The sequence below is a fragment of the Camelina sativa genome, chromosome 12, assembly GCF_030686135.1.
Source record: "Camelina sativa cultivar CO46 ecotype springtype chromosome 12, ASM3068613v1".
In the NCBI taxonomy this organism is placed as follows: Eukaryota; Viridiplantae; Streptophyta; class Magnoliopsida; order Brassicales; family Brassicaceae; genus Camelina; species Camelina sativa.
This window is the reverse complement of record NC_141891.1, coordinates 35,238,704-35,257,178: the sequence shown is the minus strand read 5'-3', so window position 1 is coordinate 35,257,178 and position 18,475 is coordinate 35,238,704. Positions and strand designations below refer to the sequence as shown.

General features: G+C 37.1%; 5 protein-coding genes and 1 pseudogene across 5 annotated transcripts; 3 read left to right on the top strand and 3 right to left on the bottom strand.

The window, feature by feature from the left end:
* Positions 1–716: 716 nt before the first annotated feature.
* Positions 717–1,310, bottom strand: LOC147933097 (uncharacterized). Its single transcript, XM_087477293.1, has one exon. The coding sequence runs from the start codon at positions 1,308–1,310 to the stop codon at positions 717–719; it is 594 nt and encodes a 197-aa protein (XP_087333419.1).
* Positions 1,311–2,005: 695 nt separating this feature from the next.
* On the top strand, positions 2,006–2,906 carry LOC104773624 (putative carboxylesterase 7 pseudogene; annotated as a pseudogene).
* A 3,488-nt stretch (positions 2,907–6,394) lies between these two features.
* LOC104773623 (uncharacterized) lies at positions 6,395–8,411 on the top strand. The gene has a single exon (XM_087477554.1). The coding sequence runs from the start codon at positions 6,431–6,433 to the stop codon at positions 8,267–8,269; it is 1,839 nt and encodes a 612-aa protein (XP_087333680.1). The 5' UTR covers positions 6,395–6,430; the 3' UTR covers positions 8,270–8,411.
* A 766-nt stretch (positions 8,412–9,177) lies between these two features.
* Positions 9,178–10,095, top strand: LOC104773622 (defensin-like protein 163). Its single transcript, XM_087477555.1, has 2 exons — positions 9,178–9,323; positions 9,812–10,095. Exons 1-2 carry the CDS (start codon positions 9,272–9,274, stop codon positions 9,988–9,990), a joined length of 231 nt encoding a protein of 76 aa, XP_087333681.1. The 5' UTR covers positions 9,178–9,271; the 3' UTR covers positions 9,991–10,095.
* Positions 10,096–10,651: 556 nt separating this feature from the next.
* LOC104773620 (Disease resistance protein (TIR-NBS-LRR class)) lies at positions 10,652–14,576 on the bottom strand. Its single transcript, XM_010498269.2, has 4 exons — positions 14,069–14,576; positions 12,887–13,979; positions 12,499–12,795; positions 10,652–12,363 (listed from the first exon to the last, which is right to left on the bottom strand). The coding sequence occupies exons 1-4, from the start codon at positions 14,512–14,514 to the stop codon at positions 11,020–11,022; spliced, it is 3,180 nt and encodes a 1,059-aa protein (XP_010496571.2). The 5' UTR covers positions 14,515–14,576; the 3' UTR covers positions 10,652–11,019.
* Positions 14,577–14,610: 34 nt separating this feature from the next.
* LOC104773621 (uncharacterized) lies at positions 14,611–18,470 on the bottom strand. Its single transcript, XM_010498271.2, has 12 exons — positions 17,969–18,470; positions 17,737–17,822; positions 17,562–17,641; positions 17,409–17,464; positions 17,270–17,318; positions 17,011–17,157; positions 16,824–16,919; positions 16,527–16,640; positions 16,299–16,429; positions 15,880–16,130; positions 14,984–15,772; positions 14,611–14,877 (listed from the first exon to the last, which is right to left on the bottom strand). The coding sequence occupies exons 1-12, from the start codon at positions 18,307–18,309 to the stop codon at positions 14,828–14,830; spliced, it is 2,190 nt and encodes a 729-aa protein (XP_010496573.1). The 5' UTR covers positions 18,310–18,470; the 3' UTR covers positions 14,611–14,827.
* Positions 18,471–18,475: the final 5 nt, after the last annotated feature.

The following is an 18,475-nucleotide window of genomic DNA, read 5'->3' as shown; positions in this document are numbered from 1 at the left end:
TCTGTTTTTTCCCCATTCCAAAGAACATGCATTGTAGGACCCGTCACACACTGTAGAATCCATCGAACCCACTCATCCGACAAACCGGCAGCTCTAAGAGTGTCTTCGAGAAAGTCCCAACGGATGCGGTCATAAGCTTTCTCCAAATCCAACTTAAGCAACATCCACCCCTTTCGCCCTTTCTTCCGCGTCATAGAGTGTACTGCCTCCTGCACCACTACTATATTGTCAATACTCAATCTCCCAGGTATAAAACTTGCTTGGGCTGGACCGATCAGCTTAGTCATTAACCCTTTCAATCGCAACACCATCACTTTGGTAATAATCTTAAACAGAACATTACACAAACTGATTGGTCTAAATTGTGTAATTCTCTCTGGCTTCTCCACCTTCGGAATCAATACCAGTAGCGCATCATTCATTCCTGGTGGGAGCTCCCCTGATTCAAAGAAACTTAGCACAAACTGTGTCACTGAGTCGCTAACCACCTCCCAACACTGCTGATAGAATCCTGGCTGAAAGCCGTCTGGACCCGGTGCTTTGAATTGTCCCATACTCTTTAAAGCAGCTACAACTTCCTGCAAGACTACCGATTTACAAAGTTCACGTTGTTCCCCTGCTATTAATCTTTGGAACCCTTGTCGCGGTAGTCTTTCAACCACCACCTCAAGGTCTTGCATAGAGTAGAGTCTCTGATAATAGCTCATAGCCAGACCCTATAATTCCTGCTGATCCGATATCCATCTACCATCATCACCCTTCAAACTATCAATGCGATTCCTCCGCCTCCTGATCACCGTAGACATGTGGAAATATTGAGTGTTCCTATCTCCCTTAGTGATCCACTTCTCCCGAGACTTTTGAAACCAGATAGTCTCCTCATTTTCTAGTACCTGGTCCATATCCTTCAGCAGGGCATCCTCTCGCTGAAGCAACCCATCAGATTGATGGTGATCTAACTCATCTTGCACACGCTGAATCTCAACCAACAATTCCTCTTTCCTCCTGTTCACATCCCCAAAGACTTCTTTATTCCATTTCCTCAAAGCAACCCGCAAAGCATTTAAAGCCTCCGGAGTTGTCATGTCTCTCCTCCAAGATGACACTAACAACTCCTTAAACCCCGCATGCACTAACCAGGCAGCCTCAAACCTGAAAGGACGTCGACGAGGATCCCGACTTACTTCAGGGCATAACTGAAGACGCAGAGGAGTATGATCAGATGCTAGAAACGGTAAGTGGGTCACCACTGCCTCCGGCCACTTTAACCGAGCCTGCGCACAACACAATACACGATCTAAGCTCGACATCTATATTACTAACATGAATTAAATTGTACTCATTTAATTATCAATTATATTTTTAGTTTTTAACTTGATATCCAGAACCGGATCAAAATTCGATTTCAAACTGGACAAAATTGAACCGAACAGACCGGAAAAAACCAAAACACTCTCGTTCAGATATTAGGGTGGTATTGGTTTGAGATTTATGAAGATTTTTGAAGAGTTCAACAAAATCATTAAAAATGAATAAGTGAAAGATTGTTAAAGATTGCTAAAGAGTTTTGTTGATTAGTTTTCTAAAATCTTGTAAAGTTCTCCAAACAATCCCTGTATTTTTATGATACTTTCCATAACTTTATTTTGTAAAAAAAGTGTCTAAAATCATGAACCAATAACATAATAATTGAACTCATTAACAATCCTAGACTCTTTTGTTTTAATTGAATAACACAAAATTTTTAATGATTTTATAAAAGTCTGAATCCAATAACTCAGATTTGTTAAGATTTTAAATGACTTTTTACAAATCACAAACTAATAACACTAAATTTTAACAGAGTTTAACAAAATCTTGATCTAATAACAACAGATTCTACATAACATTTAAAGTCTTTAAAACTCTTTTCAAATCTTAAACTAATAACCCCCACTAACAGTAACAACACCACTCTTTTCACCATCTTCACTCATCTCTCCATACCTAAATCCAATCATCAACAATGCATTCGGAAATCGCGTTCGACAAATCTCCGTTTTATCGAGTCTACAAGAATGGTCGCATCGAGCGTTTCACAGGTGAAACAACCGTCCCACTCCCACCGTCACTTACCCCACAGAACGGCGTCGTCTCCAAAGACGTCGTCTACTCGCCGGAGAAAAACCTCTCCGCCCGCGTCTACCTCCCGGATAAAGTCTCCGATACAAAGATCCCAATCCTCATCTACTTCCACGGTGGTGGTTTCATCATAGAAACAGCTTTTTCTCCGACTTACCACAGTTTCCTCACCTCCACCGTTGCCGCCGCCAATTGCTTAGCGATCTCAGTCGATTACCGCCGCGCACCAGAGTTCCCGATTCCGATCCCGTACGAAGATTCATGGGATTCTCTCAAATGGGTCTTCACTCATCATATAACCGGATCCGGGTCGGAAACTTGGATAAACAAACACGGCGATTTCAACAAAGTGTTTCTCGCCGGAGATAGCGCCGGTGGGAACATAGCTCATCATCTCACGATCCGAGCGAAGAAAGAGAGACTTTGCGATTCATCCGTATTTTTGGGGGAAGACTCCAATAGATGAGTTGGGGAATAAGAAGCCAAAAGATTGAAAGAAGTTGGGGAATCGTGAGTCCGAATAGTAAAGACGGAGTTGATGATCCGTTGATCAATGTGGTTGGATCAGAAGACTCTGATTTATCAGAGTTAGGCTGTGGACAGGTCATTGTGATCAGTTAGTGAGACAAGGTTTGTGTTACGCGGCCAAGCTGAAGAAGAGTGGATGGGATGGTGAAGTTGAGGTCATGGTGACTAAAGATGAAAGCCATGTTTTTCATTTGAAGGATCCTAAGAGTGATAATGCTCGTCAAGTTGTGATTAAACTTGCTGAGTTTAGTAATTAACGTGGTTGTTTTCATGATACCGATCACCTAAATTTATACTCCCTCCGTTTCAAAATATAGGATGTTTTAAGCAAAGCACGCATATTAAGAAGTCTTTACTTTTAATAAGTTCAACCAATCAGAAACAATACTGCATAATATAAAATACTAAACTAATCTAAAAGTTGCATTGAAATTTGAAAGCATCTTATATTATGAAACAAAAAATTTCTCCAAAACATCTTATATTTTGAAACGGAGGGAGTATATATGTGCTAGGGAAATATTGGATAATAAAGTGTGGAATTTGGGAAGCCTGTTTTTAATTTGAATATGCGACAGACTTATTAATTTAGTGTCATTGATCAAATGTGATGTAGTGTCATTAGGCATGTCAATTAGGGCCAAAGGCCGTGGGCTGGCCCGGCCCGGCTCTGAAAAACACAGGGCTCGGGCTTCAATATATATGTCCAGAAAAAATCGGGCCTTTCAGGCTCAGCCCGTTTGGGCTATAGGGTTTTCTGGCCTTAATCTGATCGGGTTCGGGCTAGCCCGAAAAGCCCTTTCACAAATATATTTGTACTTTTTTGTTAACATTTTTGTTTGATTATAATATTTATTAAGAATTTATTGTAAATAAAGTTTTAAACTCTAATCATAGTTTTCATATTTACTTAATAACCATACTTAATACTTTAAATTTTTTATTAATGATATTTTATATGAATTATATATTGGGCCGGGTTCGGGCTTTAAAATATAGACTCGGAAATATTTCGGGCCGGGCCGGGCCGGGCGTAAACATATGTGGGCTTTACGGGTTTCGGGCCGGGCCGGGCCGGGCCAGCCCGATTGACACCCCTAAGTGTCATTGATCAAACAAGCTCCAAAGATAAAATAGATGATATAAATGAATGGACTTTTTAGTCGTGGAAGCTGTAGTTGTAGAGGTGATATCCGTAGGTCGGGACGGTCGTAAAAATCTTATTTAGTGATCTCTAGTGGGCTGGCTAGTCTTTCATTAGGGATTTTTTTCCTATTTTATTTTTCTCTTTTATTTGGGTTTTTTTTTCCATTTTATTCTTTTTTATTATGAGATTTTTTTTCATTTTTTTTCTTCTTTTGTTAGGATATTACTTTCTATTTTTTCTTATCAAACATTTTTCCTCATTTGATTGAATCCTCTTTTTTAGGGGATTTTTTCCCATTTTTTTCTCTTATATTTGGGTTTTCTTTTTCCATTTTTTTTTCCTTTTATTATGAGATTTTTTTCCATTCTTCTTCCTTTATTATGATATTACTTTCTACTTTTTTTTATCAAATCTTTTTCTCATTTTATTGATTCCTCTTATTAGGAGAATTTTCTTCCATTTTATTTCTCTCTTTTATTTGGGTTTTCTTTTTCCAATATATTTCTTCCTTTTATTATGAGATTTTTTTCCATTCTATTTCTTCCTTTATTAGGATATTACTTTCTACTTTTTTATTTACCAAATCTTTTTTCTCATTTTATTGATTTCTCTTATTAGGGGATTTTTCTCCCATTTTATTTCTTCCCTCTATTAGGAGATTCTCCTCCCCCTCCCCCCCTTTTATACAAAATTTTAAATACTTATATTTTTCTCCTAAAGAAAACGATACACACTTATTATGTTCATTGTTATCAAACATCTATATCATCAATGTTTATACTTTTTGTTATTGTTAATGTCTGAAGCATTGGATATTCAAGAACATTGACAAAAACAAAAATGATATATGAAAGACACTCGCTAGTGACTTTTGAAGTTTTGTAAAAACTGCAGATGATTGATGATTCTATGAAGAAGAATGAAATTATGGAGTCATTCAATTGTGGAACTCTTTTGTGAAAACAATAGGTAACATTAATTTTTACATGGACCTTAATGTCCACTGTTATGTCTTGATTAATGGTTTTTGATAAGATTTTTTTTTGGTCAAATCAAAATTATAAATTATATCGCAGGGTTTCTGGCAGATGCTCATATTCCTTGGACATGTATAGAATTTTCAAAATTATACAAAAAAGAGTTGCAAGATAACTCAAAACTCGAGATTTAAGTATTATCACTTCAAAATTCTTTAAATACACCAACATATATCTATAAAAAGTATATATATATATATATATATATATATATATATTAGTGTATTTATAGAATTTTGGAGTGATAATACTTACATGTCGAGTTTTAAGTTATCGTGCAACTCTTTCTTGCATAATTTTGAAAATTCTTCACATGCTTAAGGAATATGAGCCTCTGCAAGAACCCTGCAACATAATTTATAATTTCTATCTGGCCAAAAAAGTTCTTATCCAAAACCATTAATCAAAACATAACAATGGTCGTTAAGTTCAACGTAAAAATTAATGTTACCTATTGTTTTTTACAAAAGAGTTCCACAATTGAATGAATATCTTCATAATTTCATTCTCTTTCATAGAATCATTAATCATCTGTAGTTTGTATAGGTAACATTAATTTTTACGTTGAACTTAATGTCCATTGTTATGTCTTCATTAATGATTTTGATTGCATTCTCTTCTTCACTTCAATCAAATAACCAACTTTATTTGATATCAGTGCAATTTTAGCCTGTTTTATTATCATTTTTTGTGATAATTGAAATCCAAAAAAATATAATTTTGGGGACTGCATTTTTAAAAATATTTCCGAGAACCGCATATTAGAATTTGTTAGAAATGTCTCTTTTGAGATATTCTTTTCAAAAATACTCGTTCTTTAATATTTTCATTTTTTTACCTTTTTTACATAATTACAATATGTTAATTTTTTTTTTTTTATAAGGTTTGGTTTCTATATTTTACATTTCGAATATAGTTTTGAGGGGGTATGGTTTAGTATTTGGAATTCAAGGTTTAGAAATATAGTCATTTTATACAAAGAAAAAAAATATTTTTGAAAATGGACAATATAAGAGTATTTTTGAAAAGTGATATAAGTAAACCAGTATTTTTTTAAATGCCCAATTTTGAAAATTCTCCATATTTTATTGACATTTATTGATTAACAATAGAATTATGGGTTTTTCTTCAAAAAAATAATTTTGATTGTCGCATCTCTTTATTAGAACTATTTGTTCTATATTTTTCATATACAAATGTTTTTTTACCATCATCAAAAATGTTACAAAAGATCAGTGTTTTTATAACGTTTTAACAATCGCTGAAATCTGAAAAAATATTTACAATGTAACGTAAACACCTGGTAGAGTTTGGATAATCTTCTAAGCATTTAAATTCACGATTACAAAGTATTAATGTAATTCAAAATTTGCAGTAATCTTGTTTGTTGGAAATGAGTTTCCCGGCGATATTGCAGGGCTCATAACCTAGTTTTTAATAAAATAAATAAAAATGAAAAATATTGCAATTTATCTTGAGTCAACGTAACTAAAGTAACTACTTTTGCGATTTATCTTCATTTTGGTTTAAAATAAGTCGCAAAACCTAACAAACAAATCTTGCAGAAGAAAGATCCTGAGAGGACGAAGAGAGTGCAATGGCGGAATCTTTGAGTCTTCAGTGGAAAGCGAGAGAGATTCTTGTGAGTCAAAGCCACGAAGAGTTAGCGATGGTCGTCGATCATCTCTTTATGCGTCAAGACTCCGAGGAATACAAAACAGCTCGTGCTCTTTACGATTTCTTCGTCTCTTATTTCCCAGATTGCTTAACCCTCAAGCTTCTTCAGGTCTTCCAGTGTTCTTCTAATGGATTCACCAGATTCAGATCCATCTATCAACTCTACGAAACCCTCACCGATCTCAGAAACCGCAACTACAAACTCTCTCTCGACGCTCTTTACGAAATCAAGCCTGTTGTGATTTCTTGCTTGACAAGTCAAGAAACCAAAGAATCTGAAATCAAGATCCTCAGAAGAATCGTTTACTTCTTAGCTTACAATGTTGTGCTGTTGCATAATGGAAAATGGGACGAGCTCGGTGATTGTATCTCCTCGCTAGCCAATAGCCAAGAGCCTTCCAAGGCTTTTCACGTCTTCATCGATTTGCCACCGGTCTACGAAGAGTTCATCGCTCTGTTTTCGCAGACGATTTTACATAAAGCTGATAATGTCTTTCTTCATCCTTATAGAGTCGAAGATTGGAGCTTGGCTTTACAAACTCTTGTTAAAATGTGGATTCAGCTTACGAATACATGTATGAAGTTCAAGGAAATAAGGAAGTTAATGGGGCCTCAGCTTTCCTATGTTGTGAATTCAGCAACTGAGTTGGTGAACAAGGGGAAGGGACATTTTTTGGTACGAGGGCTTGAAGATTTCGAGAGGTTCTTCTCACGAGAGATGAATCTGTATCATTACAATGAGGAACAGTGCCATTTTGTGTTGGCTTCAATGATGGAGATCGAAGAAGTAGTTGGAACACAAACCAATGAGATTGTGAGGAAGATCAAAACGTTGGTTACTAAACCACATAGTAGTGATCTTAAGAGTCCTAGAGAAGAGTTTGACCGAGGCTGGAATGACTATTTGAAGACTTTAACTTCACTACAAGTCGGAAAGATCTTTGCTTCCACTGATCTTGAAGATAGGTCTAGAGAGATAGCAATCAGACGGCTCAATGTCTTACTATCTGATCACACTTCAAAGAAGGTGCTAATAGACATTGCAGAGATGAGACAAATCAAACCAGTGGTCATGTCTTGCTTAAACTTGGAAAGAATCTCCGACAGAATGTTTAAAGTCCTAGGTGAGGTGGTGAACCACGTTGCGTATGAGATGTTGATGTACCAAGATGAGACATGCTATGAGCTACGTGATTATATTGCATCGAGTACAACAGTGTTTCAGAGAGCGGTTTACATATTTCAGTGCTTAACAATGGCACTTGTTGAAGACGACTTTGTGATTCCTATGATAGAAAAACTTTTCCCAGAGATAATCAAAAGGCTAGAAGACTCACCAACAGAGTTGTTGGTAGATAACAGTTGTTGGGTTTTGACGTTTACAGGTGCCTTCTGTGCAGCAATTCACTTGATAGAGATCTCAAGTCGAGCTAAGTCCGTTAGGGAGATTGCACATAATATGATAGAGTCAGTGAGAAAGCTTGTGGAAAGAGATATGGAAGTTGGACTTGTGAGGAGAGCTTTTAGAGATGTGGAGAGGATTGTGACTAAACAATTGGAATGGTACAGTACGTGCCAATACAAGTTCCTTAAGGGTCTGCTTTGGAGACTCTATGCGATCAAAGGCATGAAATGGGAGAGTAAGATTGTGTTGTGGAGAATCAACGAGATTGTCGAGAGAGGAGTGAAAGAAGAGGAGAAAGAGCTGCCAAAGAATGAGTTTGATTGGCTGAACCTTACTGATGAAGAGGCTGAATAGAAAACTAGTTTTTAGGTGTACAGTTTTGAAATTGGGCTGAGTCTAGCTTTTTGCTGTATTGTTTGCATTGGAGCTTCTGAAAATGTACTTAGTTCTTGAAACACTTCAATAAAAGCTTCCCGTTTTGTCTCTTCAATAAAAACTTTTGTCGTGAGAGTTCACTTAATCATAAGATTCTAAATATCAGAACAAGATCTTAAATACATATTGGCTGCTCCTTACACTTTAATTTCTCCCTTCAATGTGAGAGTTCACTTAATCATAAGATTCTAAATATCAGAACAAGATCTTAAATACATATTGGCTGCTCCTTACACTTTAATTTCTCCCTTCAATGTGGTAGGTAACGAGCTCAGATTTGGCCTCTGACTCCACTCCTGCAAAAGTAAACACAAGATCTGAAACATTATCTATGGATCCTCCTTGTGTTACTGAAACTTATTGTCAGTGCTTCCAACTGTCCTTCACTATGCAAGGTAATAGGTCTCCATCTACGACAATTAATAATATCCCGGCAACTGTCTTTAAAAAAGATATTTTAGTATCTGAGTACCGAAATTAATAATATCTGATGATTAGTTCTTTAGTAATCCAAAATATAATTAATTAAAAAATAAAAACGCTGACAGATTATATATAAAAAAATCTAGAAAAGTAAAATAAATCTAATCTATTCAAATGAAAACTAATTTGTACTTGAAAAAACTAAAAAAATAAAAATTATGAATGTTGACCCATGTTTTAAGGACGATATATTTCCTAGTATATGATGATTAGTCTTTGTTAGAAGAATCTTTTAAATTTATTACTTTTGACTCTATTTATATTTGTTTATGTGTTGGTCAAAATCTTCACATTTGTTTTAAATATGCTTCCTAAAAAAAGTTTTGATCTATGTTTCTCTTGTCACTGATAATCTATAAAAACGTTACTTCTCTATGACTCTAATCTATCCAACAATAAGTGTTTGATTAACAAATATCCTCTCATTTTTCACAAGTAATGGCCAAACCATCGTGTTCGTATTTGCTCATCTCCATGTTAGTCCTCTCAGGTATAAATTCGGATGACTTATATATCAGTGAACATGTTATAAAACGCATACATTAATTCTTGAAATTGATTCTTCCAGATTCAATTAAGCAGTGTAGAATTGTTTTTTCAGTCTCTTTAGAGAAATTACTGAAACACATATAGATGGGGTTATTGGCGGGTGAATAGAGGAAGTGAGAATGAGTGTTAAGAAAAACAGAGGAAAGAAAAGAGAATTTTTTACTATGATTTGGTCATCTCTCTTAAGAGTATACGAAAATAATAAAATGATTAATTGTGACTTGATGGATTAGATTAGATAGATGATTAGTTATGCTATTGCATCTAAATTTTGCAATTGTATACCATCTTATATATGTAGAACTGTAGGTTTGATTCCTCTGAACTAATAATTTTCAACTATAATATTATTTTTTCGTTTATTTTATATACTCAAAAAGCATTTCGAAGCTTTTCTAAAATATTATGCCTTTTGTGTGCTGTTTTTAGCTTTGTTGGCTTTGCCAAATGTAGAGGGATTCGATATCAAAAAATGTATTGAGGAGGTGGAACTTAGCAAGCCATGCACTTATCAAGAATGCCAACACTTTTGTTTTATGAAGTACAGAGGGGAGGGTGTTTGTCTCGGAGATAAATCCAATATGTGCGGTTGTACTTTCATATGCTGAGATATTTCTTATATCATAATGCTGTTAAACCGGACTTATATATTCTAAATGTTATTGTACCCTGAGTTACTTGGAGAATGAATAAAACTCTCTCTCTCTCTTCTCTCTCTCTCTCTCATTTAGTTTCTTCTTCCATTTCCTTGTTTGTTTGACAGCAAAATAGACATCAGTAAATAAGAACGTGGTACATAGGAGATTAAGAACTAGCGCTCTTTACATTGGTGAATTCCGATATATTTTCATAAAATTCTTATTCATACATAAATTCTAAATCATTCAGCATATCAATAGTCCATGATCAAGCAATCTAGTACATAGGATTTGGGACTCTGAAGGATGAATTTTATAGCCTACTTTAATCACTTTTGATCTCTGCTCTGATATGTGTTGTTGTTGTTTTTCCTTATCATTTTTACCCCTACATTAATCACATTGACCGAAAAGAACCTTACAGTTTTTTTTTCCTTTTATGAACCGGTTCATAAGTTTAATATATATGGCCAAAATAGTTAGTACGTAGATTGGTAAATTATTTTTCAGAGATGAGATTATAATCATTTTGGTATAGGGTTTTTACCAAAGCACAAACAAATACTCACACTAAAGCGGGGAAAACTAAAAGCTACCTCTAATATTACACATACAAACCACACACAACACATTATTAAAAGCTGCTATAATCTCAGAACGACAGACAATATAAGCTTATTCCATGAGAAACAGTACTGTAAACATATAAAGTGCAGCTGCTTTTACAGTATCATTCACTCCCCAACTACATCCTATCTGATATCATGTAGATGAAACAATAATCAAATCATGCGCTAAATCATCCGACACATTTGAGTCATAGTTTATCGCAACAGTAATGAAAATGAGCACATAAAATACCTATATTTCGTATGTCCGTCACAATCGCGTGCTTATCACGTATCAGATTGACAAAAACACAACAAGTGACTTAGATCTTTCCTCACTTGCAAATTTGGTCGACTTCTCCCGTATGTTATTCCCCTTCTGGCTTCTATCTCAGCTTCCTCCCCAAACTAAACTTCCAATGGTTGTCACGATATGTGAGACATCAAAACAGAGGACGAGCCAACTCCAACAGTCTATATGTTTGTTGCCTTCGATATTGTCTTCCCCTGAGTCACAGATTAGTCTATCGATATTTCCATTGTTCTCAGGGTATTCAGACGCTTCACCAGGTCCAATCTCATAGCTCCAGTCATCTTCATACACTTGGTCTATCTCATAATCATTTCGCCCGTCACTGCTTCTACCTTCTTCATCTGTATAAAATCGGACACCACACTCAATAATCTCATAGGCGTTGGAAATGTTGCTGAATTCAAACCGTATCTCGTTACCAACTTCAAGATATTTCTCTTGGTTAAGCAAGTCAAAGTGAAACATAACCAGATGTTCCGCTCGAGGTTTGGGGATAATATAAACAGGTGTTGCATCAATGGGGCCACCTATGCGACGACAGAATAAGGTGAAATTTCTAGATTCTTCAGCATCATAGTTAGGTGAAATCACGAGGAAGACCTTAAATCCTAAGATGGCAGAGAAAGGATTCTTTCCCTCCAGAGGAATGGTGATGGAAGATCCTGTAGATTGGTGATCTATCTCAGTGGGCAACTCTCTTCCAGGTAAGGATGCCCACCCATAAGGAAATGATTGTTGAATAATCCTTCTTCGTGCTTCTTGGTTTAGTTTGAAGCAGTTGGTGAAACAGAGTTCAACGTATGGAGTGCTTTGCCCAAAAGAGCAAGATACGCTTTCAAGTGATTCACACTCGTTTGCTGATAGGTATGTGAGCGAACCAGGAAGCTCTGGCAGTGATGCGAGTTTTCTGCAGCCACTTAGAAATAAAGATTGTAACCCATGAACAGCTTTGATGTCATCTGGAATCTTCTCAATTCCAGTCTCGCTCAGGTCTAGATATGTTAGGTTTATGGGGACATGTGTTACTGCCTTGAGGTTTCTACTTTTGTACATTTGGAGACTACGAAGGTGAGACCACCTTCTAACTGTTTCAGGTAGTTCTACCACAGCTGTGTATGATATGTCGACTGAAGTGATGTTTGTAGAAATATCTGGAAAGCTTTTTAACCGTGAGCACCCATTCATGTTGACCAATTCGAGACATCTCAAGTTGATGTGAAGTGGAACAACTTGTAGCCTTCTACATCCACTCATATCCAAATACTTTAGTTTATGCAGACTAGAAAAAGAGGACGGGAGCTCTACCAAATTCTCGCAAGCTCTCAGATCCAATAATTCGAGATTTGTAGCATTTGAAAGATCCGGAAGTTCCTTTAGATACCATGAATTTAACAACGACATCTTCTTGAGATTTGCTAGAGGCTGAATGCAAACCAGATGGTAGAGGAGGAACATCAGAACAGATATATAATGTAGTTAAACTAAGGTTTTACAAACTGATCTCTGAAATGAGTTGCCTTGTCTCCTATCAAGATTAGTATAGTTATGATAACTAACCTGAGTTCCTTGCCATAGCTTCTCGAGCTGGCTACACTCCATATCAAGTTCAACAAGATATTCCAGATTAAATTTCGGAGAAAGACTTTTCCCCGGATATGCCTTCCACTGTAGTAACCTTAGACGAGGTGGAAACTCCATATTCTCTGGTATGTGCACTCTGTCTTTTCCATCATATCCTGTCTTAAAGACACTGAGGAATTGGAGATTACACATTCTTTTAAAAGGCATCTGACTTAAAGACACTGTGCCAATTATGGATATATCAAATGATATCCCTGACACAATTTGGGTACCCTGAAAAATATTCCAAATGTAAGAAACTGTTAGTACAATATGATCGGTTCACCTTCACCATATGATTAGGTTTAGATCGTGGAGGACTTACTCTATCATTTTCAAGGACGTCGCATATCTCTTTAGCATCTATCAAGATGTCGCGATTCCAAGGTTCTTGTCTTTGAATGGCATGTCTACCCACTTGTTGTAGTAGCTTATGCATCACTATTTGCTCATTCCTAGATATATGTATGAGCGATTTCTTGGTGAGGGTGTTCAACCCATATTCAACATCCAAGTTACAGTCAAGAAGCATGGCCGTCACAAGATGACGTTCTTTATAGTTGAAGAAAACTGCAATGCGGACAAATAAAGCTTTGTCTTCCACATGTAAGCTCTCGTACCCGACTCTAAGTACTGCCTCGATATCTTGATCAAGACTAGTTTCTAGTCTATGCATTACAACTTTCCACTCATCCTCATTTTTTCCGAGTAAAGATGAACCTATGACACTAAGACCCAGTGGAAGATTACCACAGAGCTCTGTTACACTTGCTGCAAGCTTTAGAAGCCCAACAGGTGGATAGCTTTGTTTAAAAGCACATCTGCAAAAGATCTCAAGAGCTGCTTCTCTAGATGGAAAATCCACATGGTAGACATTGTTTATTCCATGTTGCTGCAAAAGATCTTTGTCTTCTGTTGTCACGATAATCCTACTTCCAGGACCAAACCACGTGGTCTGATCAGCCAAAGCATACAACTGTACAAGATCATTCACATCATCGAGAACGATAAGAACTTTTTGGTCATGTAACCTATCTCTTATTGCGCCTAAATGCTTTATCTTCATACCCTTTTGGTTCAGGATCTTTGAAAGAAGTCGTTTTTGTAAACGCAACTTCCGACCATACTCGTCAAGCCCAAGATTTAGACTTCCCCTAATATTCTTCATAAAACAACTTAGCTGAAAATTGCTTGAGAGTTGGCTGTGTAAAGCCCGGGCAATGGTAGTCTTACCAATTCCTGCAGGGCCACATATTCCTACCATCATCACTTCATCACAGTCTAGGTCTAGCAGAGATCTTAGTTCCTTTACGTGATCTTTAAGTCCCACCATCCCATCAAAATCCCTAGACGGTGTAGCGTTTAGTTTCTCTGAAATATCTTTGGCTATCTTTTCAATCATAAATGCTTCATTTTCCCTAACAAGAGAGAAAACAAAAATATCAGATAGGCATGTAATTATGTGATGTGTAAAGCAAACAAACTAATCGATCTAAAGAAAACAAACCAGTTTAGCAAGTGTTCTCCAGCTATGTTGCTCACATCGATTAAAGCTTGAATCCATCTCTGCTTCTCCTCCTTTGTGGTACTTGCACAACTTTTTTTGAAAGCCCTCCCAAAATCTCCTATCTGTTTCCGAACATGGGATGGATCAACTTGGTAGAAGATTGGCATCACTAAATTTTTGCACTTCAATATCTCCACCAATTCATTCAAGCACCAACTTGAGGAAGCATAGTTCTTTGAGAGAACCACGATAGATATCCTCGATTCTTTAATCGCTTCTATGAGAGCAGGGGCTATGGTCTGGCTTCTCTCGATATCTTGATCATCAAACATCGTAATCCCTTTTGAGTTAAACTGTCGGCGTAAATGGGACAGAAAAGTCTTACGAACATCTTGCCCATGGAAGCTTGGGAAGACGCTGTATCTCCAAGTTCGAGAAGATTCCATAGGAGAAAACTCTGTGTTTGGATAAGCTCTATGAATAAATGGTAAAGGCTTATTCACTTTTGACTTTTGAGAGAGAGAGAAAGAAAGACGTAAGCATTATATAATGGCACACCCTGTTATAAAATATTACTATTTACGAGTTCTTAAGTCGCACGTAAAATTTCATTTTAAAAAATTCAATCAGGGAAGCTCTGGATTTAGTATGAATTTACAGTGTTTGACCAAGAAATAACCAGACGGGTGATGTAAAACTAACAGATGTTAAAGCCACTTCAACCTCCCCTCAATCCCATAGTTTGCTCCGGGGACTCGATCAATATCCCAATCGGTCATTCAGAGATGTTCGTCCATCACCAGATTGTCCTGCACATTTCAAGTTATTGCATTACTCATTAGCCATATACTCATTTCCTAAAACTGGATTTGATTTAAAATGCATAATGTATTTTTAAACATTGTTTTACTTTACCTGCAGGAGGTACCCATGAATCATCATAATCTTTGCTTTCATTCAGATACTCTGGTTTATCAGGACCAACTACTTTTTTAGCCGTCTTCTTCTTCTTCTTTCTACTATTGCCACTTCCTTGCTTAGTTTCGTCCTGTTTACTGAGTTCTTCGTCTTCTTCGTTTACATGATGTCCTACAGAATGCTTCAATAAGAGAGCAACCGCGTCCTGTGCCATGACCTCTGCTTGCTTTTCCTTTGACTTATCATCTTCTTCTTGAATCTTGTCTTCTTGCTTACGTTTTCTTATTATCAATCCTGTTGCACCTTCAATTCCAGTGGTGGTGGTTAAAGGAATCTTCTTCCTATCTTTATAGTCAACAAACCCATCAGCATCATCTGCGCTATCAGTAGTAGTAGTTACAGTCTCAGTTTTTTTCTCTTCTATTGTGGCTTTATTTGCAGCGGAACCGAGCCATTGGGGTTTTGATGGAACGTACACAGCGGTCTTCTTCTCTTCAGCTGGTTCACTTGTTTTCTTTTCTGCTTCCGGCTTATTGTCTGAGTCCAATAAATCTTTGCTCACTTCTTTCTCCTTATGCTCAACAGTATCAGCTGGTTTCAAAGGTAGACTTTTCTTTTCTACAGGAGGTTTTTCAGATTTCATCATTTTTGGTTCTTGTGATTTCAACTCCCTTTTCTTAACCTCTTCTCCAGTTGGGTCAGCAATCTTTAGAAGGTACAAGATTCTGCTTAATTCTGACTCAAGAGTAGACAACTCTTGCTGGATCTGGGCGGTTTTATCTTGCACTGACACCAATAAAAGGAAAATTCTTTCAGATCATTCACAATTTTTTCCTAAATGTGAACTAAAACGCAAATATAGATTAAAAGACACAAAAGAATAAGTAAATTACCAAGCGTTGTAGATAGGCCGGTCATGAATGCATCAAGGGCATCAAGGGAGTCTCCAGATGCAACCTCTGTGACTTTCTCTATCTCCATCTTATTCTTCTCTGTTGAAAGTTGTTCATTCTTTTCTTCTATTTCTTTTAAGACATTGTCTCTCTTATCTAGAAGTGAATCAACAGTTTCTACAGTTTGGTTTTCGCTGCCTTTCTGTGTTGATGGTTTCTTCTTGGTCCGATCATAGAAGTCATCTTCATCACTGAAACGAACATAATAGTATGAGAATCACAACACAACAGACACAAACTAGTTTACATGAAGATGTAAAATTAGAGGTCGAACACTTGAAACAGCCTTTGATTGAAACACAGGTAAGCATACCACAAGATCCCCTAGAGAAAAATAGCTGAGACAGAAGAAAGATTACCTCGACAAGTCTTCCTCATCTACCACCGCTCCTTTCTTCTTTCCGTGGGGTTTTCTCCCTGTTTTCGCACCCAAACTTTCTCGGATGCTGTCATTCAGAGTCTCTTCCAAGCTCTCAAGTTCTTCCAGAAGCTATCATACATTTAATAGAAATGGAGAGTCAAATGAGATTTTGCAACCAAAAGTAAAACATTGTCGTAAGGACACTTCATATTAACAAAACGGTTACCTCAGCTGTTCTCTGATCATTCCTGGCAATCTGCGTTTGTTGTCCTTGTGTCAATCCACCCTGGGAAATGTCTTTGGCTCGAATAGCTGCTACTTCCTTCTTCATATGGCCAATCTACACAGAAGTAAACATCCCTCTTAAGTGATGCAAAGTGGGAGTAGTCTATATTATGAATAAAAGAAAGTTGGAACAGTCTATAAACTATAATGAGAATCCAAGAGACTCAGGTCATTAAGAAGCATCAGAAAATATATGATTTTGCATAGGAAAAAGTCAATGAGAACGAAAAAAACTAACCTTCTCCAACCGTTTCAGTACTTTCTCCTTAGTTTTTTCTTGCTTTGGAGTGAGTTCCCCGGTATATGTTTGCCACGTAATTTCCTCAACATCATCCTTTGTCCAAATTATAGAAGAAACAAGGTCAGTCAGAAAGATTGAGACACTAAAGTCCACAACCACTAACAGATACAATAGTCATTATTACCTCTTCTTCTTCAATAGCATCTTCCCCCATGCCCCATGAAACACCATCAGCTATGGATGCTTGCTGTCTTGCTCGTCGCAGTGAAGCTTCTCTTTCTGACATTTCCATTCTCATCTTTGCTTCTCTGAATAATTGTAAGTCTTTCTCCTAAAAATCCAAACCACAAGTAAATTAAAAAGACATCAAATAACTAAGGCTCGATGCCAAAAAATATTCCAAACCAAAAATTAGATTGTGTAAAGTGAAATGTGTATCTTACTGGTGGCATTAAGTCCGAGGGTCCTTGAAAAATATATAATCGAGTCGAACTACATTAAAAACAAAGAAAAGAGCTCAGGAAAATCAAAGCAGAACCGACCAAGGTAATCATCATGAGCTTAACAGAAATATATACTAACCCGCCAAAGCGAATAACATCACCAACATGCAAATCCACAAAAACCTTTTTATCCACCTGCAAAAATCATACAACACCGATAGAAAAACACTATAAGCCAGCTAATCAAAGCTCAATCAAAAGAATAATAATATTGAAGCCACAGATATAACACCTTATTCTTATTAACAGTCGTTCCATGCGTACTGCCAAGATCAAATATATACGCAGCTCCACTTCTCTTGTACTGAATAACTGGCAAAATCATTACCAAAACAATAAGACCTTGAAACGTAATCCAAAATTGAAAACAGTAAGACCTTGAAATGAGCAGTAAGATAAATAATCACCTGCATGAAACCGTGAAATTGAGGGATGCTCAAGAGCAAAATCACAGATACCATCACGTCCAAACAAGTAAGCTCCTTTGTCATAGCTGCAAAGAGAAAAAAAAAACATACGAATTACAACCTTTTCCTTCCTAATTCAATCTCAACCTAAACTAGAACCATTCAAACACTTTACTACTCCAGCGAAATCAAAAGCCTAAATCTTCAGAATGCGATAAAAAAGCTTACTTACACGTTTAATTTGTCGACAATGGCGCCTTCCTTGAGAACTTCAAGCTGAAATTGGTGGCAGGGAGGGCCACTCCACTCCGGAATAGTGTAGGGGACAGGACTCTGCTTCACGGTTCGAGCACGAACTGGCTTATTCGCGTCTACAGAGGCAGATTCTTCAATTAGCTTGGGTTCTACTACTTCCGTTGTCTTCAAATCAGGTTGGTTAGGGTTTCTGGGAGGTGGAGGGTTCATCGACGCGACTTCCGTTACGGTTGCAGATTCGTCGCTCTGAGATATCGACGTGGTGTTCGGTTCAGGTTCAGAATCATGGCTAGGGTTTCGCGGCGGAGGAGGATCCATCGGCGATGTAGTCGTGGTTGCAGATGGGGAAGGATTCAGAAACTTGGCCGAAGATTAGAAAGAGATCAACGAGGCGGCAAGTGTTGTAGCTCGGGTCGGGTACCGGGTTCAAATCCGGATTTGAATATGGGCTTTTATAAACTAGATGGGTTGGGCCCGACCTACA

Bases quoted from the DNA above. Each gene is read 5' to 3' on its own strand.
- LOC104773622 (XM_087477555.1), top strand. From the start codon at position 9,272: ATGGCCAAACCATCGTGTTCGTATTTGCTCATCTCCATGTTAGTCCTC. The intron at 9,324-9,811 runs GTATAAATTCGG...TGCTGTTTTTAG, and splicing joins CTCCATGTTAGTCCTCTCAG to CTTTGTTGGCTTTGCCAAAT.
- LOC104773620 (XM_010498269.2), bottom strand. From the start codon at position 14,514: ATGGAATCTTCTCGAACTTGGAGATACAGCGTCTTCCCAAGCTTCCAT. The intron at 13,980-14,068 runs GTTTGTTTTCTT...CTCTCTTGTTAG, and splicing joins GGAGAACACTTGCTAAACTG to GGAAAATGAAGCATTTATGA. The intron at 12,796-12,886 runs GTAAGTCCTCCA...AATATTTTTCAG, and splicing joins ACGTCCTTGAAAATGATAGA to GGTACCCAAATTGTGTCAGG.
- LOC104773621 (XM_010498271.2), bottom strand. From the start codon at position 18,309: ATGGATCCTCCTCCGCCGCGAAACCCTAGCCATGATTCTGAACCTGAA. The intron at 17,823-17,968 runs GTAAGTAAGCTT...TTCTCTTTGCAG, and splicing joins ATTGTCGACAAATTAAACGT to CTATGACAAAGGAGCTTACT. The intron at 17,465-17,561 runs GTGTTATATCTG...TGATTTTTGCAG, and splicing joins CGACTGTTAATAAGAATAAG to GTGGATAAAAAGGTTTTTGT.
- LOC104773623 (XM_087477554.1), top strand. From the start codon at position 6,431: ATGGCGGAATCTTTGAGTCTTCAGTGGAAAGCGAGAGAGATTCTTGTG.
- LOC147933097 (XM_087477293.1), bottom strand. From the start codon at position 1,310: ATGTCGAGCTTAGATCGTGTATTGTGTTGTGCGCAGGCTCGGTTAAAG.